The sequence below is a fragment of the Pholis gunnellus genome (assembly GCF_910591455.1).
Source record: "Pholis gunnellus genome assembly, chromosome: 12".
In the NCBI taxonomy this organism is placed as follows: domain Eukaryota; kingdom Metazoa; phylum Chordata; class Actinopteri; order Perciformes; family Pholidae; genus Pholis; species Pholis gunnellus.
The window spans coordinates 19,683,081-19,710,698 of NC_136539.1; the positions used below are offsets into that span (position 1 = coordinate 19,683,081).

Genomic DNA, 27,618 nt, shown 5'->3' on the forward strand with positions numbered 1-27,618 from the left:
AAATATCCAAACACAACTAATTACGAACCTTCCTTCTGAAACTGAAGAACAGAGAACGTGAGGAACACACTGCTGTTTTTGCCCATTATCTACAAACTGTCCTCTTCACTGCTGAGAGTTTCACAAAGACAACTTTCACAAGGCAGCCACTTAACGTAGCACAGAACATTATTATTTATACCATTGTGTCGTTATACAGTTGTGATCAGGAACAGTTTTAAAGGAGAACTGCACTGATTTGACACATTTAGATCAGTTTATTTATTATGGTTTGCACTTAGACATTAGTAAAAGTAGAAATACCACAGTGTAGAAATATTCTGTTACAAGTTTTGTATAAAAAATGGATTTAATAATCTGCAAATTAAGCCTACTTCGTCACATTTGTTTCTCATAAAACAGTGATTAGATCAGCATCGTAACATTTTTGACCTTTGCACTAAAGTTCTTTATTTGCACATAAAAATAGGTGGATGGAAAGTTATTCAATAGGTTGGCAGGTCTGAACTATGATCAACCTGCCAATGATCTCAGATCTCAGATCAGTTGTTCAGATGGCGACCGGGACAGTTCATTGGTCAGCATCTTAATCTGAAATAGGTGCTCAAATTTATTTAATACCCTTAAGTTTGGAGTAAAGTGTAAAATGCTTTGAATGCAAAAAAACAAAAGTCACATCATTATTTTAAGAGTAACTACTTAGTCTTTGTCTTTCTCATATGTTTATCCAAAAACACAATTCTCGGGGGTTACAGCGTCCATCGTAACATAACTTTGACGAAAATACTGACTGTTATTCTTCATACACTGATCACAGTTATCCCTACATTCATGAATAAATGATGAGTCCTCAGCTGAATGCTAAACAGGCTGATGTTGCATCACAGAAAAAAAAAAAACAACTGTTATGTCTCTGAGTCATTTCTTCCTGTAGCCTCTGAAGGCTGAAAACAACACAGACGGGTTTATTTTCCTGTTAGAGACGAAGCAGAAGTGGTGACACTTACAAAGCAACACAAATAAATACAGAGAGACATAATCAAACTGAGGAAAAGGATCTGTCACTAAACAAAGAATCAACTTGTCTTCGCGTGCATGACAAAATACAGGGGCATGAAATCAGAACACGGGATTAAAGGTTGCATGTTTAGCCTATAAGTGATCACAGAGCAAACCACGTTCCCCTAAACCTGACCAAGCTGTTTCCTGTGAACACGGAGGTTTATTTTGAAAAGTCTATGCATGTAACAAGCAGAAAGTGACACGTGCTTTAACGCCGCTAGAGGGGTACGTAGAGCATCGTAGTTCAAGTCCACAACTTGGCAGCGCCCTAGAAATAGCCGTGTTCCATTTTCTAACTGTCAATGACTTCACCTTGCTTATGTAAATTCCAGATCAATGAGAATTCACAGAAATCAAATGCCCGTGGATTTATGTAGTCGGCTCTGCATGAGGGGCTGACAATATAACACTGTATCCATTATAACTGGGTTTAAACACCCTGAATGAAGCACTTTGGCTTTATGTTAGGTTTGTTTGTTTTCAGGCACGTATTTATTACAGTTATTACAATTCATCCCGAGGGGAACACAAATGTCTGAACCACCTTTTATCTCAATACGTCCAATGGATTGTTTATATATTTAAGAAGAGACAGAACTTCATTTGTCCCGCGGGAAATTTGCAGCAGTTGCAGTACAAATAGGGAAGACAGCAAATAAAATATAAAAAAGGTGGAAATATAAATATATAAATTTGAGTCTGCGCCTGAGAATCACCTGTTTGCTTAAAGTAAACATCATTCAACCATGTCATTCTTATGTCTTGTTTCATTTTGACTCTGTTGTTTTTCGGTGGTTTTATCTGCACAGTAGAGCTGAACAACACAGTGAAACATTGAAACGTATATATCTCCAGATCTCAGATGAATTACACTGCATTCGTTTATCTGGAACAGAACGTAAATGACGAGCGAATCCCAGCTATCGTGAGTTGGATCTGGACGAGGAAGGAAGGCTAAATTAGCTATCTGCAGCTCCGGCATCACTCGGTCATTAGCGCACAGGGCAGAATGACAGCGCTAATGAAGTGGAGGCAACAGGAAGCAAACACAGACCTCTGGGGCCGCCGGGGAGCTCAGAGGCATTTGTTTCTTCAGTTTGATTGGTCGAGCTCTCCCTTCCCCCACCCTCACTGACCTCGTCCTCCACCCGCTCCACCTGCCCCTCTTAAACTGGGAACAATGGGAGGAACTGCTATTGAACTCATTCACACCAATATGTCTTTGAAGGTGTTTAATTGGATTTGCTGTAACGGCCATATCGACAGACTACAGTGGATCCATTATAATCCTACAGTTAGTTGTTACAATGTTCATGTGTTGTAACCAGCAGGAAGGAGTTTCTCTTTAAACTGTCCCTCTTAACCATTTTTTTGTTGTTGACCCATTGAGACGTACAGATATTGGGAAATACAAATAACCCTGACTAGTTTCTTAATACATTCTTTAAATCGGGTTTAAGCTGAAATAGAGCTTGAAAACAAACCTCACGACTCAGGCTGGAATTGTATTTCTGCAAAGATACATAATTTTTTGTAATTTCCACAACAAAATATCATCTTGTATTTGGGACAATATGGTGCTTTTTATCATTTTGAGTGTAGCAGCACACTCAAGCTTCTTTCCTGAACCGTATAGGCTTTGCACCATTCATTTGCTCACAGATAATGACATGTTCATAATTTATTTCTTGGACCATACAGGTGATCCGAGAGTCTGAACTGAGCTGCAGCAGAACAAACAAGGAGAAACATTAATGAAAAATATCACAATGATATGACCTGAGTGCCATTCTTTATGAGCATGACGCCATAACAAGCATCTGAATGGCAGATATTTATAAATAGGCAGCTGAGTTTTACTTGAAATTAGAGAGGAAGGAACAAAAAAAGAAGAGCATTAATGTGTTGTTGCAAAGAGGCTTTTCTCCAGCGTCCTTCACTTCCACCATTAGAAGACTATTCAGCAGGACTATATCTTTCATGATGATGCTTTTGTGCTGCCAGATGATTTGTTATTTGCCCAAAAAGGTCACATGACACTTTAGTCCCTGACAGCTGTATCCTAACAGATCAATCAAGTGTTTCTATTGTCACATTGTTGTCACAAAATATATTCTCTTGATGTGGCAGACAAATAAAACTACAAAAACTAACAGAAATCATCCTACCAGCACCTCTGAAGCTCACTGATTAACATGTTGTATATCTTGTGTGTTTCATCCGTACACAAAACAAAGTGTACAAACGGCATGTTGTGTTTTTATTCGGTAACTAGTGGTCGTGTTGTGTCTCTTTCTGTTCATCTTGCATATCTTTTTGTTTATTTTGCAGTCGTTTTGCATCTCCGCAGTTGTTTAAATTCTCTTTGTGGTGATTTTGTAGTTTATTTGTGTCTCTCTGTAGTCGTCATGCATTTCTTTGATAGTTGTTTTCGAGTCTGTAGACGCCGTCTGATATGATCCTAAATATTACAGCACAACATATCATATGAAACCATCAAAGAAAGCCTGAGATGCAGGTTCTTTTCCTTTCTTTCTAAAAGCAGTTGTATTTCTATTCTGTTCTGATTTAAATTGCTTTACTAGTCCTTCAGTATTTGAATAAGATGTAACTGTAGCTTCAGTATGCAGGAAGAAAAACTAAACTAAAACAATTACTGGTATGGTTTTCTTTGGCATGTATGCAATATTAACCAACAAGAAATCACAACGACGACACTTTTAACTGAGCTCGATGAAGTCATGTTTACAGCAACTTTAAACAGGCTCTTGTCCAGAGCCTCTCGCGCCCTTTCAGTAATCCAACCACACAAGTGACATTACATTTATCAAGGTGGCATTTATTCATATATCACATTTCATCCTGTACCTTTTGACATTCATGTCACTCTCCCGAAATAAGTGGCGCTCGTTTTTTTATCTTCTAACATCAGGATAACTCAGTTTTTGTCAGCAGTAAATTATTAACAGCATTGAAGTCGAGCTGTAATGTTCCTGCCATCCGTTCATTAGATACAATCTAAGGGCTGGGCTCACTGCCACCTGGATAAAAATGAACTATTCCAACATTTCTCATTTTAATCAGCTTAGTGTGAGAGCATGTTGACTAACAAACAAATCAATTAGGACAGGAAAGTAGCAAAGCTTTCTGATAATTCAACTCCAATCAAACAACAACTGATGGTTTGTTTTTGCAGCTTGCTATAACTGAAATGTTATCAGCTGAAACTCAAACACATTTCCATACTGTCTTCTTCTTTTTCCTCCTTCTTTGAGCTGATAATGGCCGTGCAGATTTAATGTGCACTCTGCTGCCCTTTCCTCCTACGACCGGTATGTTCTGCAGCCGCGTCATTACATTTACTGCTAATCTATAGCGCCATTGACCTGAGCAGCTGGATACCAGCCAGGCAGGCAGAAGCCAAATATCAGGACCTGATTGTTCCCTCATCTCCATAAAAATTATATGGATTCATAAACGTCCCTTTTATCTGGAAGAGGACAAAATTGCATTTAATGCGACTGCCCTCCTACTCTCATTGTGAGTGGCTTTGCCCTCTCTCCGCTCTCCTCGCCGTTTTAACTGTGGCTTCTCCACAAAAAAGAATATTCACTTTTACTAAAGCATTTCTGAGTAATTTTGTTCATCTGCAATAAGAGCGCCTCACAATGAACAAAGACGAAGACGTCAGAAATGGACAGTTTCATCCTTGACCGTGAGACACAAACATAACTTAACATAACTTATTTTCAGAGCCTTGGTTTGGTGAATTCATAATATGTGCTGAATGTTGTCTTGGTATGCGTTCAGGGATACATCACTTCTGCTGCACCACCTCAAACCCCCAGAACTTCCTCTCAGCTCACTGTCTGTTCCAGGCAACTTACTGAAACATGTGCTGTCCTATCTGTTTGTTTATCTTCATCCTCAACACATTTGATTTTCTTTCTTTATTTTTTTAATTTCAATTAGCTGAGCTACTCCACAATATTTCATAGTTTTCCCTGCAGGTACAAGTACTTTGAATATGCAATTCTCTCTTTCTCAAACGCGATACGAGCCCACTCTTTCAAACACAACTTTCAGAACACAACACTTCAACATAAAAAATAGCACCTCGTGTTTGAATATTAAGCTATATTTAAAAACTTTGGGTAGATTTAAGACAAATATCAGAGCTTGAACACAAAATAGACCACATGACACAGACAGAAACACATCTTTTCAAATAGAAAAATGAGTCTTTTGGTGTGTGTTCTTACCCACTGAAATCGTCCACACTGCCATGATCTTGATGCGGGCCTTGGTGTGGGAGTTGAAGCGGCTGTGGTGGATCGGGTTGCGTATGCCGATGTATCGATCCAGAGAGATGGCGCAGAGGTGCATAATGGACGCCGTGGAGAACAGGACGTCCAGGTAGATCCAGATGGGACAGAGGTCAGAGGGCAGCGGCCACCCGTAATCTGCAGAGGAAAGGGACGAGTTGATGGATGGAAAGATGAAGAGGAAGAGAGAAGAAGTAAAATACTGTTAGTGTCCTGGCTCTGATCAACCCTTTCATAAAAGGTTGACGGTGGATTTCAAAAAGGTTTTGCTTGGCTGAGATAGAAAAGAAAACCGTATTACAAATACATTCAAATTCTGATTAAAATGAAAAGCAGCAAACCTTTGTGAAGTCGCAACATGAGATGTTTTTTCATGAAAAAATTACTTAAATTATCAAAATAGTGGCCAATTAAATTTATGTCAGTCGACTTATTGATTAATCACCTAAGATTCATATGTTTTGTTTCTATTGTAATCTGTACAGTGGCTAAAGCTGTCAGATAAATGAAGTGGAGTAGAAAGTAGCATGAAAAGAATAAACTGAATGTACATAGCTACTTCAGTGTGAAAACAAACCAGAACTATCGGCCCGTCTGAAGAAGTAATCTATAGCTGCTTCCTGTGTTTCACATAATGACGCTCTGGAGCAGCATTTGTTTTTGTCCCTGACTGTATTTGTTTTAATATAACTGGTCTCTGTATTAAAAAGCATTGGCGGGGCCGCAGTGATGCTTTTCATGGACTCGTTGCCCGTCTGTATCCTCTGAAAAGCTAATAACACAGCGGCCACGGCGTGATAAATGGAGTGAGTCATACAGATGGAACATGGCCGAAGGCCTCAAAGCCTGAGCACACGCTCCAGATGCATGCACACGGTCAGAGGCTGGTACCTTCACATATCACACACACTCACACACACACACACACACGCAGCGGTGTCCTTCATGGCCGCCTACAGCAGCCATCTCTATATTTAGTCCAGTAAATTGGTCTTTAAACCACTCAGCTGCAGATTGAAGTGGCGTTATACAATATTCGGAATATTAACATGAATGGAGGCAGATTCTATACATCAAGATGAACTTTATTTGAAGAGGTAATTTCACTCAAGGCAGTTCGAAGATGTATAGAGCATAAAATCAGATGGAGAATTTATTCATTTATTTTTTTTAAATGGATTTAACAAGATATTTTACATCGTCTTCTTCATTCTCTGTATGGACGGACGGAAATTAATTCATTAATATATCTTTATTTCTCAGTCAAACAAACTGTTTCATACTCAATTGATAATCAGTTTCCCTTATAATGGACTCTTGTTAATTTCACTTCCTGTTACTTTACTTCCTGCCATTGTTTAGTTTCCCGCCTGTTTTGTTCCTCACCTGCGTTCCATTATCTCATCGGACCTCCCAGGACTTAAACCCCCAGCTGTTCAGGACCCATTTGCCAGATTATCTAATTTCTTTACACAAGACTAGCTCGCCAGTGTTTGTTTGTTCCTAGTGATTTACCTCAGCCTGTTTCTTTGTTTTTCTGTTTTCCCCAGCTCCCAGGCCAGATGAGATATATAATCCCTCCAGCGTGCTCTGGCTCTATCTCTGAGCCTTGTATCAGTCGTACATGTCCCGAAAACCTCCAAAAGAAGGCGTCCAGGAGGATCCTGATCAGATGTTGAACCACCTCTGGCTCTTTTCGACACGAAGGAGCAGCGGCTCTACTCCGAGCAGCTCCCTCCGGATGTCCTCACATTATTCCTGAGGCTGAGCTCAGACACCCTGCAGAGGAAACTCATTTGTGCCGCTTGTATCTGCGATCTCATTCTTTCGATCACTGCCAGCTCACGGGCTTTGGGAATAAGAAACCCATCTTTATTTTTCTTTAAAAATAAAAGACAGGGTGTCTACATCGTGTTCAGGGTCAGGATGAAGCATTTACTCCTCCTCCTCTATATCCTCTGTCGTTACCTCCATGCAACAAGTGAGGGACGACCTGATGAAGGCTTTTATTATTTAGGAGATGACTCATCCGTGTTGATCCACGTCACCATAGTCACCGCCAGACCCTCATCCTCGTCTGATTTCCTCTTTTCTTTCAGCTTTCCATTTATCTCCTTTTGCACTTGAATGGTGTTTGTCCTCCGTCTCTATCGCCTTCTTTTATGAATCTCTCCCTCATTCGGTCACAAATAGAATTCCTCCTTCTCGTTCTTTGTGCTTTCTACTTCTCCCGAATTAAAGTTTCCATTCAGTCTGTCATGTCTTGATGCCTTATTCTCTATTTTAAACAAAGAAATGTTGAGGATTACCACAAGTCATCAGGACTCGTCCTCTGAGCACCATAAACATTTGCACCACATTTCATAGCGATCCATCTAATAAATGTTGAGATATTTTACTCTGCGTTGGACAACGAGACTGATTGACACTGATATTCAATACCCCATAATGACAAAGCAAAATCAGGATTCGAGACATTTTTTTGCAAATGTATTCAAAAGTGAAATATCACATTGACAGATAATTTTTGAGATAGGAGTCCAGTGCTTTCAGACTTTGAATACTCCTGTTGTAAAGGGACAGAGACACACAGGGACAAATTGACTGCATGGACGAGAGGAAATTAATTTAAAGTTAGTGGGCTAAAACATACGCTAACACAAGTTTGGTGCTTCAAAACTGTCTGACTTGTGTTTCTTGTTTCTTGTCCAGCGGGGATGTTGCTCTGCGGTCGATCCTTTATTCTGAGTTCCCCGTTGAGAGCCACAAAGAGAAAAGAGGATTCACCCTGAGGGACTGATAAGGTTTCACGCTATTACCGCCTCCTCAACCTCTGATGGTGATGACCTGGAACTGGAGTGAATTATCCCTCGCAGAGAAATCCAAACCCTACGCCAACATGTGCACAAACTCAGACACACGCTGAAAAAAATCCCCCCAGAAAATCCCTTAGGACCCGCTGAGATGTGACTTTCTGCTCCCACGCCTGCTGCTGCAGACAGAGCCGGCCTTATGAGACCGCTGCTGTGGTTTCAAACTCAACATGTTCTGCTGTTGTCACCTCTGCCTTGTTCCTTTCAAAGAGCTGACATTTCTGGATCCCCGGATTGTAAAACCTCAACACAGGAAAGGCTGCGACTGTGACATTATTCCTCAGTACCTGACACCAATTAGACCCAGTCGGCTCTGCACCAGAACTCAATCTGTGAAAAGACACCCGTTTTCTTCCGGTTCAAAGCAGTCCTAACAAGCCGGCGTGTTGGAGAAATAAGCTCAAGTTTCACGGAGAATGAATCATTTAAGTGATTATGATACAGACTCCCCAGCAGATCACATGCGCTTAAGAGCACACGGAAGTCGTGTAACTTTCAAATCTGCTGGAAATCAGAACAAAAACAACTGGCAGGAACGTTTATTATGTTACATCCTGCAGTGTCTGACAATGTATCCCGCTGTAATTGAAATGTTAAAGTAATAAGTTTAATTTAAGTCAACTTTGCTTTCAGGGGCCTGCTTACTTTACTTCCATGCACATGTTTGTATTGCACATTTACATTAAAATAAAAGACCTTCAGTCACTTTGTAACCAGCAATCATCACAAACATAAGAGCTGAAACGATCAGCTGATTCATTAACTGACACAAATTTAAGTCATTTTTCAATCAAAAATCCTAAAAGGCCTCTATCACACGTGAAGACTTCTTTTAATGTGCAGCAAGTTTATTATCTTTACGTCCAGGATTGTTGGTGGGACAAAAGAAGACAATGTGATGGTATTAGACCAAAGAGAAAGTAATTGTTTGCTGCAGGCCTGTAAACATGTTTTCATCAAGAAGACAGAAGAGATTCTAGAATTTATGAATATGAAGCAAAATTAGATGTATGAGAGTTATGTGACTTGAAGTATGGAACACAGCAACCTGCTGACTTTTTGTAAATAATCAAACTTCTTTTCGTGTGTGAGTTGTTCGTGAAACCACATAATTAAAACCACTGGATCTGAAACAGCTGTGTTTTCATTGTGTAACAGTGAAGGTTACCAATGGGTCATTCTTTCAAGTCTTCTCAAGTTTTCGACGTGTTGAGTCCAGAGAGGGGAACCGCAGGAGAACGGAGTGCAGAGTATCGATTGTCTGACACACAAAGAGATTCGATCACGTCGGTCGTCTCCGGGAGGTAAATCCTCGGTAACTGAATGCTGCAGACTGTTAATCACAGCGGAGGCTTTCATGTGACACATACTGTAGCCGACACTTTGGCTGCTGTCAGTTTGGAGGAACTACTACAAACCGAAGCGGAAGACCTTTTTTAGCTCTCATGTGTGTTTCCGTGGTCCGAGTTAAAGAGAATTTAACCTGGAACATGTGACAACTGTTGGTTAACATCTGACTCTTTTATACACAGTTTTATACCGCATGAAACAAAACTGCACTCGAGCCTTTTTAAACTCGTTGAACTTGTGTAGCGCTCTCGACCGAAACAAAGCAAACGACCTCGGAGTTTGACTCACCAAACGATTCACCAAGATAATAAGATAATTATCAAACATTTTAGTTTTTTTCACACACTAAAATTGGAAAGTAAATGTTGCAAAAGGATTCTTACGAAATGTTGATTCAAAGATGGTCAATTTCAACATATGCATGAGCATGGACGCACATTTGAATCTGTAGTTTCAGAGTGACAGTTATTTGTGAAACAAGATAACGGGCACAATGTGCAATCTACGCGCAAGTAGTGCTTGCAAACCACTTTAGTGAGAATTAAACTAAAGCAGCTAAATGGAATTCAGCCATCATTTGTTCTATTATTTACATCTGTGATATGTCAAAATGTCTACCGTGAAAAAGGCCTATTATTGTGTCTCATCACACAATGCAAGAGACTGAGTGCACAACAGCTGCATCAACAATACAGACCAACAAACACATTTCTAATCACCACCACCAACTGCGCATCAGAGTTTAATCAACCAGGGAATCGCATACACCTGTGTTTAATTGCAGGGACTGGTTATCTTCAGAAATACCAAAAAGAAAATAATTCATGAACCCTTCTCTTTAATTTTTTCCTTGAACAAACCGCCAAACTGTGCAAAAACACTGGTTTTAAATCCACTTTTATCAGACTGTTCACTGACTGAATGGGTCTGCAGACACACCAGGAGATACCAGGAGATGATGGAGTCAGACGATGCAGCTTAGAGCTTTGTGATGCAACTTTAAAAACCTGTTGAAACACAAATCAGAACACTGGACTAAAACAAACAAAAGCATTTTGTATTTATTTTCTTATCAGGGGCCCATAAGTAGAAACCGATTTCTGCCATTACGTGTTAGGTTAAGACAGAGGACAGACTTTCAGAGAGGCACGGGGTAATTTGGATACAAGGGTCATGATTCCTGAATTAAGAAGTAGAAATAACTCTGAATGTTGTTTTGGAGGCACTTCAACAGAGAGAAAACATAGTGTGAAGGCTCGGAGGCGGCCTTGTTTAGGCCAAGTGTGCATGCTGCTTTTAAAAGCAAAGAAATGTGAGGCAGAGAGTTTGTGGAGCAAAGATGAAGACAGACAATCTCTCTCACTCTCACACACACACACACACACACACACACACACACTCAGCATGTAGTCTACATACTAAACAGTGACTCTGGTGAACACACATTACACACTTAAACTCACACACACACCTGAATCACAACACATCAGCTTGATCCTCCCGTCTCCCCAAATCCAACTTGTTTACCTCGTCAGAAACTCTGCCAGATGTCAGATCAAGCCAGGAACGTACACACACACACACAAGTACACACACACACACAAACACACAAGTACAAACACACACACACACACACACACACACACACACACAAACACACACTCAAATACCTATAATCACTCCTCTCCGAACGTGTTTCTAGACCAACAAGATCAAAGCATCCCTTTTAAATCTGGAGTGTCCTTGAAAGAAAAGGCTATTGAACAAAACACATTTATTTTATCTACATAAAACAGAGACGTAGCGATCTAATACTGACCCAGTTAAGGAGATCTGGTATTGGTTAATCACTCATCCAGATTAAACAGTTTTCTGTTCTGCAGTGTTCAGTTGCAGCACTAAACTAATATTCTTAAAGCTACTGCTGATATCCTGCCACTCGCTGCATGTGCTTCACAATAAAAGCATTCTAATCTAAAGACGGTGGACTTTACTGTGAACCTGGAACTGGTGACGGTAAGTTTCACGGTTACCAAACGAAACAAAAACAGCTTTATTTTTCAACTTGAACAAAATATTTCCAATCTGTTTTTACACATTTTTTATCCACAATAAATAAGTTTCAGTTTGGTTGTATTTTACAAAATGCAGTGTGTATGGACTGTATCTCTATTAATTAATAAAGTGGTTCCTTTCAGCTGCATGTCTCCTAATGAGATATCTGAAAATAGGATTTGATGTACGAAGGATCAGCTGATCATGTGAGTGGATATTTACTGTGACAAGCTGCTGACTCAGCAGCAAAACGGGTTCACATTCAGAAAGAAGCCCTGCTGAAAATCTATTTTCTAATTGTTCGCTCCCAGAGAACCACAGCACCCAGCAGGGCTGAAAGAAAGTCTCAGCTGGGTGAGAAGTGCTGGCAATTATTGCCAACGTTCCATCCAAAGTATGTTTGCGATGATAAAATAAGTTGATTGTGTTCGTTTTCAAGAGCGCTCGGTCTCCTGAGGCGGCGGGATGACAACGCTGGAGACGACTCGACAGTCAAACAATAGACAGCAGAGAACCGAGTGTGAAGAAGGGGGATGCAGGGAAATTGCCAAAGTGCTATCTTCTATCAAATCCTGTGAAAAGACTAAAACCAACATTGTGTAAGTGTGTCTCTTAATACTGATCTGACTGGGGCTCTCAGCTCAAAGCCCAGTGGTTCCTACTGATGACGTGAATCTTTAAAGCACCTCACAAATATATAGTTTCACATTTAAAAAAGAAACATGCAGGAGGAAATAGTGCATTTGTTGAGGACTATATTTAGAGGCGTATTAATCCTCGTTTGGTGTTCTATTGAGTATTTTGGAAAGCAGGACGGTGTAAGATTGAGACACAGTCGTATTGCACATCGTGAAATATTCACGACATACAATAAATACACATTTATTTTGTGTCGCTCTGCACAACCTCTTTTTCGGGTATGACATTCCGTTACAAAATCAACGTTCCTATAAAAAGTACTCAGCATTCAACATTCAGACGTGAACTTTGGTTGAAGAAAAGAGCATGATCCCATTTGCACGCGCGCTAACCTTCACTGTTCTGTTTGACATTCAAGGATTTGTACTTGACATGTGAACAGCATGAGCTGGTCAGACACAATATCACAAGCTCCTTTACAATATTAATCCCTCAGTTCATCCTGATAAGCTTGTCAGGTCCTTTGTCAGTGGTCCATTGTGTTTTTTGAACTATTGTGTTGATGCCCTTCTGATTTCTGTGACCCAATATCTCTTTCTCTGTCTTTAAAAAAAAAAATCCTAAATATATGTGCTTATTTTGCTGGAAAAGGGGTATTTTAGTTAATAAGCTTCTGCCTGATTTCTGTTCTCTTCCTCATCATTTCCTTCTACATATGAAGTTAAAAGTAGTTGTGTGGTAGAAGTTCACCGCCCACTCTCTGTGTTAACGTAATTGCACAAATAACAGCCCTGATGACTGTCATTACACTGTCAGCTGTGGCAGCAGCCACAACAACAACATGCTAACAGCACTGTGTTGTGCGCTGTGATTAACGTTTCCACCCACACTGACCACTTAATGTACACATTCAGCAGGAAAACTAAAAAAAACTCCAGCTTTCTCCTCAGCTGCTGAAAGCCATTTCTTTTTAAACAACATGGACTTCATCTGCTACTGAGAAATGTTTTGCAAACCAAGTTTGATTTGAAGTATAAATGTAATGTCCTCTCGGTGGAGTAAGTGATACGCATGCTTTGTTTCGGTCTGTCTCTGATGATGTGACCACACAGGGCCTGTTCACTTCATTACATTGCAGCGTCTTAATAAAACACAATGTTCTGTCAGTTGCCGGTCTCGTCTAATGACACTTTGTTGGAGTGGAGACAAAGAAGATAAGAGATCATTTCTAAATCATTTAAAAACAATAAATTCAGTTGAACAGTTGAACGGGAACAGAGTCAGTCTCTACAAGTCTAATCCTGCAGTTTATTATGTAACAGCCTGTTAATCATTGGGGGACAGAAACCTGGTAAATATCTCCTTCTCATCCATTCTCATTGTTTTTTCTTCTCTCATCACCTAAAGACCTTCTACAGTGATTATGTGACTCTGATTCCTTACATATATTTCTCTAGTGTGTGTTCACCAAGTGCCAGTATGTTAATAGTGTTCTACTGTATTTGGAAATAATGATTTAGTCTACTAAGTGAACCTGATGATAACCGACCAACAGAGACACAGACCTGTGATGATGTCATAAAAGAAAATATCTCTCCCCTTTATTTTTTGTTCTTTTATTCTCATAAAGATACATTTGGGGAAATGCTGGACTGCAGTGGTGGATAGTAACTAAATATATGTATATATCTGGAATGGTCTATTCTGCACAACAATTACTTTTATGCAAATACTTTTGTATTAGGATTATCACTCATTGTATTTGGTTTGAAGGTAAATTATCCCTTTTTACATTTACCTTTGTTTTCATGTGTTTGTTTTTCTGTGGGTTCATGTGTTTGCTCTGTCTGATCTCATTGCCAAACCGTTTCATGTGTAAAACAGATTGTCTGCCGGCCAATTAAATGTCTGTTCAAATATTTTTTGTTTAGCTCTGAACTGTTGTACAACAAAGGCAATTAAGACATGATGCCATGATGCCAAAGTTCCCTGCAGCTCTGCACTGATACACACAGGAAGGTAGACGAGGACGGTTTTCTCTCAAATCTTTTTGTTGACGTTACACCAGTATTGACGTATCTAAGATGTCTGAGTGAACTGGCGAAAACAAGTTTGTCATTTACAGCACACATCAAGACAGTTTCAAAGTGACTTAAGTGCAATTTTACTAAAAATAAATAGAACAAACTAAAGAAAACTGCACTAAAGATAGGAGAAGAACACATTTACTTCAACACACTGAGCTAGTTGGAGGCCTGCAGGTCTGAATAACTAAAGAAGCTGGAAAAGCTTTAAAAGAGTCAGATGCTGTGAGCCAAAGAGCCGTTTATTAATGACGTAAAACTGCAATGGTTGCTTAATTAAACTTAAATAATTTTCCCAAAAGCAATATTTAGAGACATGGCGGCTAAACTCAAAGCACAGAACCACATGTAACATGGAAACCGACCTGAACCTGATTTTCTTTCTTTCTTTTTTTCATGCATTATTTCAGGCAGAGTACTGAAGTCACATCGGCTGATTGGCATCAGCTGTTTCAAATATGCTTCACAATCATTGGCTTATTCACAGCTGTACAGGTTAGTCTGCTGATTTGCTGCTGCTGCTGCAGCTCCCTGCCCCACCCAAACCTCCTTTTTATTATTCTTAATTAACTATGATTTATGTCGCTGTAATTGGGATTAGCTCGGTCAGCAGAAACCTCATTGCTGTTCAGATTCTTTGAAAGCAAACAGCAGAGCCATTTCAAACTGCATAACTATTTGCTATGAATGTGGGCTGCAGCTAATGCTTCATTATCGATTAACCTGCTGTTTGTTGCCTCCATTAATCGTTTAGTCTATAACAGTGCTTCCCAAACCTTTCTGGGGAACCACTTTGTGAAGATGACAAAATAAACACCACCCACTTCTGTAAAATGTGAGAAGACACTAAACATTTTGAAAAGATGTAGATTTGAAAAATTATAATTCTGTTTCATGCATGTGTTATTGAAAACGTTTACATGTTAAATACTTTATTAATGATACCAAATAATTGTCTTTAGGCTCTAAACAGGCTCTTGTTTCTTTCCTCTCATAACTAAAACAAATAGACTGTACATATTAAATTACATTTTATAAGTAGGCTACAATCATCAGAGCAATACAAAGATTAAGACTCCCTCATGTGGCTTAAAAGAGTACTGCAGATATAAATAATTATTTAAAAAAAAACATCTTTAAATGTCTTGTTTTGTCTACAACACTCCAAAATCCAAAGATATTCAGTCAGTAATGAAATAATTGGGGAAAAGCGACAAATATTAAAAATGAAGGGCCTTAAATTGGAGACTTTTGGAGATCATCACCATGACAGTCTTGTACAACGCCCACCAACTTTACAAGAGTTTGATCTTTGCAAGAGAGGTTTCCTTCATGCATTTTAACGACATTCCGATCAAAACGATAATCTGATGATCATTACTTCGAGAGCGCCAAAGGCACACAATCCTATGTTTTTAAATGTATTATGTTTATTTGTTTGTTTTTTTGCAATGAGACAAAGGCCCTTCCCCTCAAAGACAGAGGCATGTACAGACACTGCGGTTCCATTAAAAGAAATAAAGTGTGTAAGAACTGTCCACTGAATATTAATGAGTGGCTGATTGCTCTTTTTTAAACAAGCTCCTTCTTTAGCTGCTGAGCTCTTTGTCTTCTTTCTTTAGTGGCTCCGTCACTGTAAACAAAGTGCAGCGGTCAACATGGTGCTTCATCTATTAAGCTTCGCTCATATATCAAGTTAAGCAACTATGAGCTCCAATATATCTTATGTTACATTATGAAACCATTCATTAACAGTTCACACTTAAGAAAGGCATGAAGTCATTATATAAGCAGCAATTACTTTGTCTGTTGTTGAGTCCAAGGCTCTGCACTAATTAACTCATTAATCAGGACCAATTAAAAAGGAAACATAAACAGTGTGACCTATGTCTTTAGGCAAAGGAGCCATAACTGCAGTATTGATCACCAATAATAAAACACAACTTGTATTCATTTATGCACAAAGAGAAGAAAAGACGAAGAGGTGCAGAGGTCACCGAAAGAAACGATGTCATTGTTTAGCAGCTTTACAGGCTTTTTCTCAGTCATAATTAGATGAATAACAGCAGCAGCAGTGGTAATTATAATAATAAAATAAATATTTATTAGAGCAGAAGAGACGTGAAGCCAAAGAGGAGCAAAAACGTCAATGCAGTCGACTGTTCCAGAAGCAAAACACAAAAACACAATTCATCAGGGAGGGATATGACTGGGCAGCAGAGACCAATATAACTACATGATTAGTGAATTCCAGTGAAAGAAATGGCAAGCAAAAACTGGCAATGTGAGGGTAAAAACAAAAGCTGCTCAGGGCCTGAGAAAATAATACATGAACTGAAGGGACATGAATAGACACAGTTCAATCCAGATGTCTGCATTTTATTATTATGACCCTGCAGACATTTAAACACATGTTTAGATGGTCGTACATGTGAGGAGTTAGAGGTGTTAGTGACGTCTTCAGTGGATTGAAAAGGGAGTGTCGTCCCCCGTGAGCGTACCAAATGTGCTCGATCCAAATTACAGCGTGCCAAAGCAGTGTGTCATCATAAGCCCTAATTATTCAACATTAATTACATGCTGCTCTCAGGAGTAAGTAGAAAAGTTTCCATCTTCAACCATCGACAGCCAGGAATGAGAAAGTTTGTCATTCTACTTTCGCTTAGACTTCGGATCAACGGGACAGTTGCCATTTTTAGAAGTACACATTTTATGTTTTTGGAATGGTAATTCAATTAACCTTCACTGTATTTGAGTGGAGAGTGAATTCTCAAAGCCTGGAAAAATACAACAAAAAGTATTTTCAGAGATAGATACTAGAAATGATTATCCTATTATTTATTTGTATTGATTTGGGTGAATCAAGCCTGTACAGTTACAGCAAATCTGGCATACAGGAGGCTGCTGTATGTCAGACCTCAAAAATAACGTTGATTCCAGGACGGTTTATTACGATCAGAAGAGTTTTTGAATGTCACAATTACACGGAAATTATATATGAAGGGTTTTTGAATGCTGATTCCAATTTCCTTTATTCAAATATTGCTTTTTTTGGATGAAATTTAAATTTAGTAGTATCCATCCTGGGAGTATGGAGAAGGTTTGGAACCAGCATTTACCTTAATTTATTATAGTGTGGTAAGATTTACTGAAAATATAGCTGAAATAATTCACACAACGAGCGAAATTTCTATCCTGACAAAAGGTTTTAATTCCTCATCTCCACTAATTCCGCTGTTTGTATGAATAATAATTCTGTCTTTATGCATCAAGCAAAACAAAATCCAAGATGTTCTGTTTTTAATCCTACTAAACCTGCAACAGTCAGTATAAATGTCAATAGAAAAGAAAATAGGACTTTCTCTTTATCACTGAAATGGCCCGAAAATCTGCTTTCCTTCTTTCAACATATGTAAACACAGTGTATTATATAAGGTGTTAGCTGTTGTTTCGCTTTAAAACAACTCTGGAGCCTGCACTCACCTCCCTATCTCTACTGTCTCAGGTGTTCATCTGCTAACCTGCCGGTTACTCCTGCTCCCCTCCACACTCTAATTTTGACATTTTTTCCTTCCACATCTTGACCTTTTGCCCTGCTGTCTCACATCTGGCCAGCAGAGCTTGAAAATGGTTCTTGCCCTTTTGTTTGCATCTGTTTCGTTTTTGTTCCGTCTGGTCATGCGAGAGAGAAGAAGGCTGATGATTTTGAATGCCTGCCTGCCTGCTGCTGCAGCTCTGTGTGTTTTTTTTATTTTTTGTTAAGGCCGCTTTGTGCTTCGCTCTGCAGCTCAGAGACACACAAAAAGAAATAATCTCCTCTATCTCATGCAGTTGTGCACAAATGGATGAGCACAACACTGGCTATTTTCCACTTGGGATGCTCTATCTCACTTTCTGTCCAGATCCCTTCCTCATCCTTTCTTCTATCGAGCGAGGAATTAGAGGTTATTTTTGCTCAGGGCGACTGTCTCATCAAGGCGGCCGCGAAAACCAGCGTCTGAGGACTTTTCCGCTGTTATATAAGACTTGTTACACCCGCCCTACTTCTCAGAGTAAAAAGTGAGCTCAGATTATCAAAGCCTAAACTGTGTCCAGAGCCTTTCAGAGGGCATTAGCTCTAATGGAAATGTCCTCCACAGCAACATAACGCAGAATTTCCTCAGCCATGTTTGATCTATTTAACCTTTTCTGTCTCCGTCGTTTGTTTGTTGGCATTTAGTTTCTGTTGGTGATTCAACAGTTCAACAATCGTGTCATCATGTAATCACTTTATCTATAATTGCCCTTCTGGTAGGAGGTCTAATGAGGGAGATGTCAATGGCGTGTGCACCCTGGAGTACACAATGTAAACCAAAAATGTTAGCAAAAACAAGAGGGTTAAATTTGTTCCTTAAAGGTGTTGAATTCAGAATTCAGAACATTAACAGACAAATAGCAGCAAACAACTATTTGTTATGTAAGCAGTGAAGTGATGTCTACCTGAGCAGAAAACTAAATCGCTCTACCTTTGTGTGTTTTAATCCGTGTTTCAGGATTACAGTTGATAACGCCGTCCCAACCGACGTCATCGTCACAGAAGCGTAGCCCCCACGGCCCAGTCTAAGAAGCTCAGTATAAGTAGTCAAATGAATCCTACATATACAGTTATATAAATTAGTGTAATATATTTTGGAGGATCCAGTTTGTGGTGTTGTTAAATTATATTTGTCTCTCAGTCAACAGTTTCAATACTTTAAGACCTTCATGTAGCCGGGCTGATCGCAGGACAATCGTATTAGACTCCATCAGTTTCAGCTGTACCTGATAAACTGGCAACTGTGTGTATTTCCTGGATTGAAAATGATCCAGGAGTCAGTCATCTGATTGAAGTAGCTCAACATTTCATGTCAGATTTCAGATATTCTTCTTTCAGAAACTAAAATATTGATTTCTAATAATGTGTTTTCTTTGTTGGTTTGGAGCTGTGTCAGATAAGGCTTTTACGGTCTCCTTCAGCTTTTCTTTTTCGATTGACGTGAGCCACTCTGCCCCTGCCAATCAATACTTCGATCAGAATCAGCACACTCCTATAGTAGCATGAACGGCACAGGCCACAAAGGCTAAACAAAGAAAATGACACAAACCGCTTGAATAGAGAGTAAGACGACGTCACACGTTTGTTTTGTTTGGCTTCTTATGAGATTGTTTCTGAATAACTTCAATAGAACATGATTTAAAGTCATCACTTGGAGACAGATCATGCTCATTTTAGGTCCATACTTTGGGTTTCCACTACAACACGTTTACATGCGTTAAATGTTTCTCTTACTGTCTGTCTGAATACACCTGTATTCACCTTCTATTTGAATGCGTTTTAAAGGAATTCAGTCACTAGGCAACAACTTGGGCTCGTGTTTACTTCCTGTCAGCTGATGTCATTCACATCATACTGCAACAAGGAACCGTTTATACATTTCTCGCACTGCAACGGGAAATACACTGGGACACATTTATAATGTTTACTTTCAAACTGTGAAATGATGCATTTAGTGTGTAGTTCACATCACAATGAATATGGACTGTTTGTAGTCCTCCATGGACGGAGCGTTTTTAGGCTATCACAGTATTTATACAGCGCTTAGACCGGCTTTTTTAAAAATCAAAAACACGTGAAAATCTCACTTTCCAGTGTGAATCCAGGAAAGAAAAGAGTAAATCTCATCCTGCTGCTGCCCGTCCAAACCTGAGAGCTTTGAGACACACGTGTTTGTAAATAAACCCAAAATTGAGAAAAATCCATATGACTATGTTATTTCTGTGCCTCTAAGGAGCAGAGGTGGGACTGGAACAGCAACAGAGATTTGTTCTGGCAAACTGGTTGACTCGGCAAGCTTCCACTGAGCTCAGACTGGAATACTCTGTTCCCATAGGTGCTCTGTTTGTCACTGTTGCCTATAGTGACCAAAGGACCAAAGGCTGAGAGAGACTTTACCACAAGAGGCATTGATTACTGAGCAACTGAATTACAAAAACCCTGTGGTGAGTGAAACGAGGGGGGTTGAGTGGAGGTTGTTTTATGCTAAAAACTATTTGAGTGTGTGACGAGGTTTGCAAGTGCACATCAAACAGATACAGTTATGTCCAGCTCACTTAAAACCACTTTAAGGTGTTTGTATCCTCCTAAAGCTACCAATCAATCAGGCTTACTGCCGTTGTGTAATGTAAAGTGACGTTCGACTGAAGGTCCCTGATGAACAAGGAAGATATATAAATGGATTGAGCTGCTAATTTAACAGCTTCAGCAGTAATCTGATAGCACAGTGAATGGGATTTCAGAATTAAGACTAAAAATAATTAGGAATATGTTACCATTTTTAAGAACAACCTCATCAACACATTACAGCTGGAGACATCAAATGACTGTGAAAACCTTCTTGGCAGGCCATCCATTAATTGTTGAGATATTTCAGTCTGGACCAAAGTGGCAGGCCCGATAGACCAACACCTCCGTCCCCGGAGCCAACGCTGCGACCTTGGCTAAAAACACGACGGTCCCCAGAGCTTCGTCAAACCGCCGAGGTCAGACAGCTCCAGATACAGTAACACGTACTGATACAACCCTACGGTACATGTGCTCCTTACAAGTGCTGCATTGCGGAAAAATACAAGTTCTGTTGGTTTTTTTTGCTGCTTTTTGCTGCTGTATTTGAGGTGTTTTTTTTGTATTAGTATCAAAACAATTAAAAAAAAAGATAATTATTTGATTTGACTGACTCATATTAAGATGAATGTTGGAGTAAATTCACATTGGAAACATGTTATGAAGATATCTTAAATGTCCAGTATGGACAGGAGGAATGATTACAGCAATCTGTTCCGATGTTTACTCGGGCACCTGACAACTGTTTTAAGACCTGTCCTTTTAATTTACCCTTTAACTACGTCACAAATCTCTATTGTAATTGTGTACCATCTCTCTAAATCTTTTAATTTGTACTGCACGTGTTCCTGTCGGCAACATTGTTGGAAAAACAGTGTTTCATAGTACTGCGCAAAAAAGAAGTGATTTAAAACCAACTTACACGAGGGTTTTGGAGGAGATATATTTTAAATGACCTTCCAACACAATGAATAAAGAACAGCTTCGCCACCATTTCTATTTGTGTGTTCCCTGTTTACAATTCAAGTTTGCCAATTAGCTAAAGTTTCTCTCTAAAGGATTCTGCCAGTTCTTTGGTTCCTAAACTTTTCACACTGCAGTAAATTTAACTCCACTGATTAACTGTTTTTTTACCTCCGAAGCAGCTCAGCCACTGACAAATGTTGACATTTGCTAATAGCAGATGTGATGAACTGCAAAAATCAGCTTAGAGTTTAAATCGTCTGTATGCTGACTTGGATCACAGTCCAACAAACCGTAGAGTGCCTTCACCTTAAAAGCATTTTGTTTCAAAGTGCCATCGATCTCTTTCGGGAAAATAAATGTGTCTCTTGAATATTTCCCAAGAACTTGGCCAAAGATGCAGAAGCCAATCACAATATTTATCTGTGTTTTCGATGGGAGATAATTCAAATAGAAGCTCTCAACTGTACATTTCAACTATCACGGGTGCAAATTCTAGTCAAGTGAAACCCTTAAGTTATTCAAGCTCTTTAAACCAGTGAGAAGAGTGTCAGGAGGATTGTGTAAGGTGAGAAAGCACATCAGTCTGTCGAGTTTATTTTGACAACTCATCCCCGGGGAGTGCGTCACAAAAACACGAGCGAGGACAGGAAGAAACAAACCCAAACTACACAGTATGAAATGGTATTTGCCTTCTGTATTTTCATGTATAATTTAGGAATCAAGCTCTTTGTCCGCCGTGTCCACACAGCCTCGATGGTTAGGCTAATCCCAAATTTCCCAAGACAATTTGAAATGTTTGTTTGAGTCAAATAGATAGAACTTGATCTGTTAAATCCTCACTGGGCCAACTGACAAGATAAACACATCAGCCAAAACAGTATTTGGCTGGTTAGCCGACGAGTATTTCACATTGCTCAATATGCTAGCTCATATCTAATGTATGACTGTATACTCCATCACTGGGTAAAGCAACAGTGACTCAGAGGAGAATAATCCAACGCTCATAATGTGTCCCAAAATGGGATTCAGAGAGCGATGACAAATTCAGAAATTTGGAAAGAAGGTTTCTGGGGTTGTTGTTTCACAAGAGAAATCTTTTTAATGTTGGACATTTTTTCATTAGCCTCTGGCAAAAACAGGACTAAAGGGCCGTTCACAAACGCCTTTCGCGGCGCTTTCTTCCTTTTATCGAAGGTTGCACTACTGTCGCGCTTGCCGTCTCTAAGTAACCAAAATCTCAGGGCTGCGACGATGATGATGAAGTTGCAATGATTTAGCAGTAAGTCTGAAAAATAGTCTCTGGGAAATACTTGTGCATGTGAACACAGAGTTTAAGTCTAAGAGTCTACAGCCATGTTAGCAGCTTTGTGAGACTGTACTGAACTAGACACACTGGTGCATTAAATGGCAACTTGTTCACAATAATATGCTTACATGCTGCTTATAAGTGTTTACCATCTTGGCATGTTAGCATGCTAACACTTGCTGATTAGCATTAAACACAAAGTACAGCTGAGGATGATGGGAATGTCATTAGTTCTGCAGGTATTTGGTCATAAACCAAAGCATTGAACACAATTTTAAGTTTGACCTGATGATGGAGAGAAAAAAAAAAGTCAGAGGATCACAAAAGTTACGAGGATCAATTGTCTGAGAGTCATGAATGTCTGTGACAAAAATGTTGTTACAATCCACGTAAAAGATATTGAGATATTTCACCGAACATCCATCAGATGGTTTTGGAATAATCACATTCTGGACCGTAGTGGTGGACTGACTGACCAGCATGTTCTTCTCTGAACAGAACATTTTGTTCTTGGTCACTCAAGAACAATGTGATTACAGGTAACTACAGTTCCCAAAGGGGCTCAGTGTCACGTCTCTTCATGAGCCAACAGCTGTTTCCATCAGCAGTCATTCTCTTAACAATTAGTCTGGGCTGGACACGCCTCGTGTTGTTTTGTTTTCAGAGAGCACAACAGCATGTTGTTTCCATGGGAAATGGTGCGAAAAGTACTGAAAATGTCCTCCTTACAGGTGAAGCTGCATTTCCACCTCATATACAACCAAAGAGTGGGGGGGGTTGAAATGTACGGTATAGCATACACTGAGCACATCATAGACAAAAGCAGTCAAGGTGCAGCAGCTGGCAGTTGCAGATCCGGGTAGAAGACTTGATCAAATTGTTGCTTTCCTGGAGAATTGATGGGCATCGATGCTTGAATCAGGACAGTGTTTTTAACATGCATTACACTCAGCTGTTGTATGTCGACCTTTAGGGGAAGTAGATGTCTTGATTCACAGTTAGTTAGAAAATATCTGGTTCTTAAATAAATAATATTCCCGACTTTACTCCAGTGGTTAGCATAGATGAAAGAAGAAAGACACTGAAGATGTTTTCACTCTTCTTACGACACATTTGATTGATGGTTCATCTATCCAAATCATGTTTCATGGGTTTACACCTCCCGAGGGCCCTAATTCATCAGTGCTACATTGACGTAATTTGCAGTTGATTTACCTTGTTTATCGTAATCGTACTATATTGTCACGTATCGTCTAAACTAGTTTAATATACGATGGCGATACTGAAATGACCACCTGTGATTCCACCTGTTATTTCATGCATGAGTGCCCTTAACCTCATCAATGACCCCATTAATAATCTAATCTTCAGAGCCATGACATTAACCACAAACCAATCTATGCCCTCATTAATAACCGTTCACATCCTCATCTCTGGATTTCCTCCCATAATCTTCTTTATGACATGAATAATGACCTATCCCACGGCCACCAACTCACTCTGTGATATTATCGCCGTGCCCTCTCACCCTGAAACAATGCTGTGTTTGCTCTCCAAATCAGTAAATGAATGTGAATCGACGATCCTGAGTAGCAACATGAGAAAATAACTGCGGCGTGTGTTTGTTTTTGGCGTCGGCGCGGCTAATGACTTCTTTTGTCTTCTCATTAAAGAGCGGGGTAGGCGAGAAATAAGCACCGGGGTTCGTTCTTTTTGGAAGCTCTCTTCCTTCTGACTAATTTACCGCCGCTCGTTCTCATGCAAATGAATTTGCTACTTAGGGCTTAAAGCCCCTTATGTGAGCAGCGGCTCGTGACATTTAGAGAGACACAGGGGGAAGCTCAGGGAGGCAGAAGAGCCAGGATCAGCTGGAAATGGGCAACAGTGTAGGACAGTGGAAGGTGTGTGTGCCTGTTTGTGTGTGTGTGTGTGTGTGTGTGTGTGTGATTGTGTATGTGTGTGTGTGTGTGTCTGTGTGTGTGTGACAGATAAACAGAAAAAATGAGGGCGAGCAGAGAGGAAACATTCAGCTTCCTGAAGATGACCGAGGGAAGCATTAGTCAGCTGCCACCTGAACCACCAGCAGAGGGACATCAGTGTTCAGATACAGAGGAGAGAAGAGCTGCAGGCTTCTGAAGTTATTGTTCCAGACTTAAAAGATTTATTCTTCATGCTGGTGTCATGGTTTTAATGATGGCAATGTCAGTCTATCGGTCGATTCACCACTTTGGTTCAGACTGAAATATCTCAACAACGATTGGATGGATTGCCGTGAAATTTTGCACAAGCATTCATTAATCCTCACTTCTCTTCCAGCGATGACATTTGTGGTTCAGAGTGAAATATATTTCCAACTGTTACATGGATATTTTGATGGAGACCCATACTTTGGGGTATGGCAACATACCTGCAGAACTAATGGCATTACCATCAGCCGCAGGTGTACTTTGTGTTCAGCATGCTAACATGAAAAACTAATATGGTAACCTACTGAACATCAACATGCTAAAACTGTTACTAGCCATGTGATTGCCATTCGTTGCCTGCAGACAACAGATGATAAATCCCAGTTACATTTGTTAGGACATGAAATGTGATGTAAAATGATGACCCTGGTCGATGTTTGTGCCATCTACTCCCTGGCAACAATGTACGCATCTGCATTATTTGAAGGGCTAACGGTCTCTTGCAAAAGTTGCCCCAGTATCACTGCTCTTGTCGAATTTAAAACCTGTCACCCCATCGGCTAAATACTGAACTTCCACTACTTTGTATGTCACGGTTATGGTCTCACGGTTAAACTTTACACTATGTGGTAAAAAACTAGCTTAAAATTAAAAACTTTTCAACTTTTCTTTAAACGTCTCTTTAAGTATTTGCTCTTTAAACTTGGTTACATTTAATTCTGTTGCACCAAAACTTTAAACTCCAATTAAAATGTGAGGTCAGGTATGTCATACAAAAGAGGACTTGATCTCAGTGAGATTTCCTGATAACAATTATATATATTAAGCTTTTTTATTTCTTATGCAAACGCAGAGCAGAACATGTTCATACCCATACAGCACAAAACAAACATCAGGTTGCTGGGACGGGGGTCCTGCATATTTAACAGATTTTGCAGGCTTGTCTTTTTGTTTTGGTTCTTGCGTCCAAATCTAAACTCAAGACCTGAGCAGTTTGTGTGTTAGTGTTATTCCAGCAGATGAGTTGTGATTGGTCTCTGGCAGCGTGATGTCTCACTGTATGTAAAGGGAGCTAGGAGGCGACAGGGCTCATGGACACTCAAACAGGGTGGTAGGTGGTGGGTTGGGTGGTCAACATGGGCCCAACAGCAAGGTCTCTGCTCACTTCGTCTTTTCTTGCCATGACTGCTTCTTTCAATCCACTGTACATGCAGATATTTTTTTCAGCATTTTCCTGTGGCTCCTTTCTTCATCCCCCGTAAACTCACCGGTTTTGCAGCTTTTTTTGTGTGCATCGAAGCGGCACTCAAAATAAACACATCACTGTCAACAACAACACTGAACACGGCCATCACCGCTGTTCTCCATCTGCCACAAGAGTCACGCATGTCACGGCAGACATGAGAGTGAAAACAAAGCATTGAAAAGGAAATGTCAGATTTCTTTTTTGTCATTTCTTTTCTTCACGCTGTCATTTCAATAATATTTGAGCCACTTTACTCCGCAGAGCGAGTGAAGCCACACACATGCAGGCAGGTGCAGTTTGTTTCGTCAGATAACAATTCAAACACTTTGAGGGGAAATTGACTGTGTGCCCGTTGGACTCGAGTCAGCAACACACCAAATGTCAACTTAATAAGGCTCAATATCAGTGTCACTCAAAGCTTACCGTAGAGGATGGTCACCATGGAGACCGGCATGACCAGGATGCCGAGGAGCATGTCGGCGACTGCCAGAGACATCAAGAAGTAGTTGGTGGCATTCTGCAGCTTCTTCTCCAGGGAGACAGCCAGGATCACCAGGATGTTGCCCATGACCGTGACGGCGATGACGAGCAAAATCAAAAGCGCTGCCCAGTTCTTCTCCACCGCCATCTCTTGTTGAGGACAATGAGACCCGTAAATCCTACCGCCCTCCTCGCCATAAACTCCCCCGACGTTACGGTGAGACAAGTTCCCTAACTGTACGTCAATGCCGTTACGGGGCGCGCCATTCCCGTGACACCCCGAGTTTGTCACGTTATTGATTCGCAGGGTGATTTCCTCAAATCTACGCGGAGACCAGGTATTGGACTCCAGAGTGGTTACGACTCTGACGGTGTTGGAGATCAACTCTGACACGTTGCCACCACGCAGGTTCATGGCGTCGGCTCGGTGAGGGCGTCACAGCCAGAGACAGAAACGCCTCAGGACTGCTGCCTGGAAAATGGGTCAGAGTGGAGACGGAAAGAGGAAAGTCTTGTCATCATCTACTCACTCTCCAAATCCTTTCCCCAGGTGAATGCCATAAATATAACACCACCATATCACTTGAGTAATGAATTGTATTGCAATATGTGCTGTCACGTATTTACTTCATCATCTCAGAGGAAACTGTGAAGCCTCAAATCGTCTGTCAAAGGATCAACAGATGACGATCTTGTCCGCACCGGCAAACAAAAATAGCTGCTTAATTCAGCACAACAAAAAGAGCAGCTGTTCAAGCTCAAAGGACAATTTTCAATGGATAGAAATTAAATTGTTTGGTTCATACCGTGACTGCGTGCAGCCCCGTCCCACAGTACTGGAAAAACAAACAGGAGTAGTTCCAGTTGGGCTCTGCTCGAAATATTCCAAACCAAATATTGGAGTGAT

General features: G+C 40.2%; 1 protein-coding gene across 1 annotated transcript in view; it reads right to left on the reverse strand.

Annotated features, from left to right (window-relative positions):
- htr2aa (5-hydroxytryptamine (serotonin) receptor 2A-a) overlaps positions 1–27,126 on the reverse strand; it is a gene marked incomplete at both ends in the record, with an annotated part of 36,179 nt that extends 9,053 nt beyond the window's left edge. Inside the window, 2 exons of the mRNA XM_079170565.1 lie at positions 5,325–5,525; positions 26,655–27,126. Of these exons, the coding sequence (XP_079026691.1) occupies positions 5,325–5,525; positions 26,655–27,126 (673 nt within the window). The remainder of the gene's footprint in view (positions 1–5,324; positions 5,526–26,654) is intronic.
- Positions 27,127–27,618: the final 492 nt, after the last annotated feature.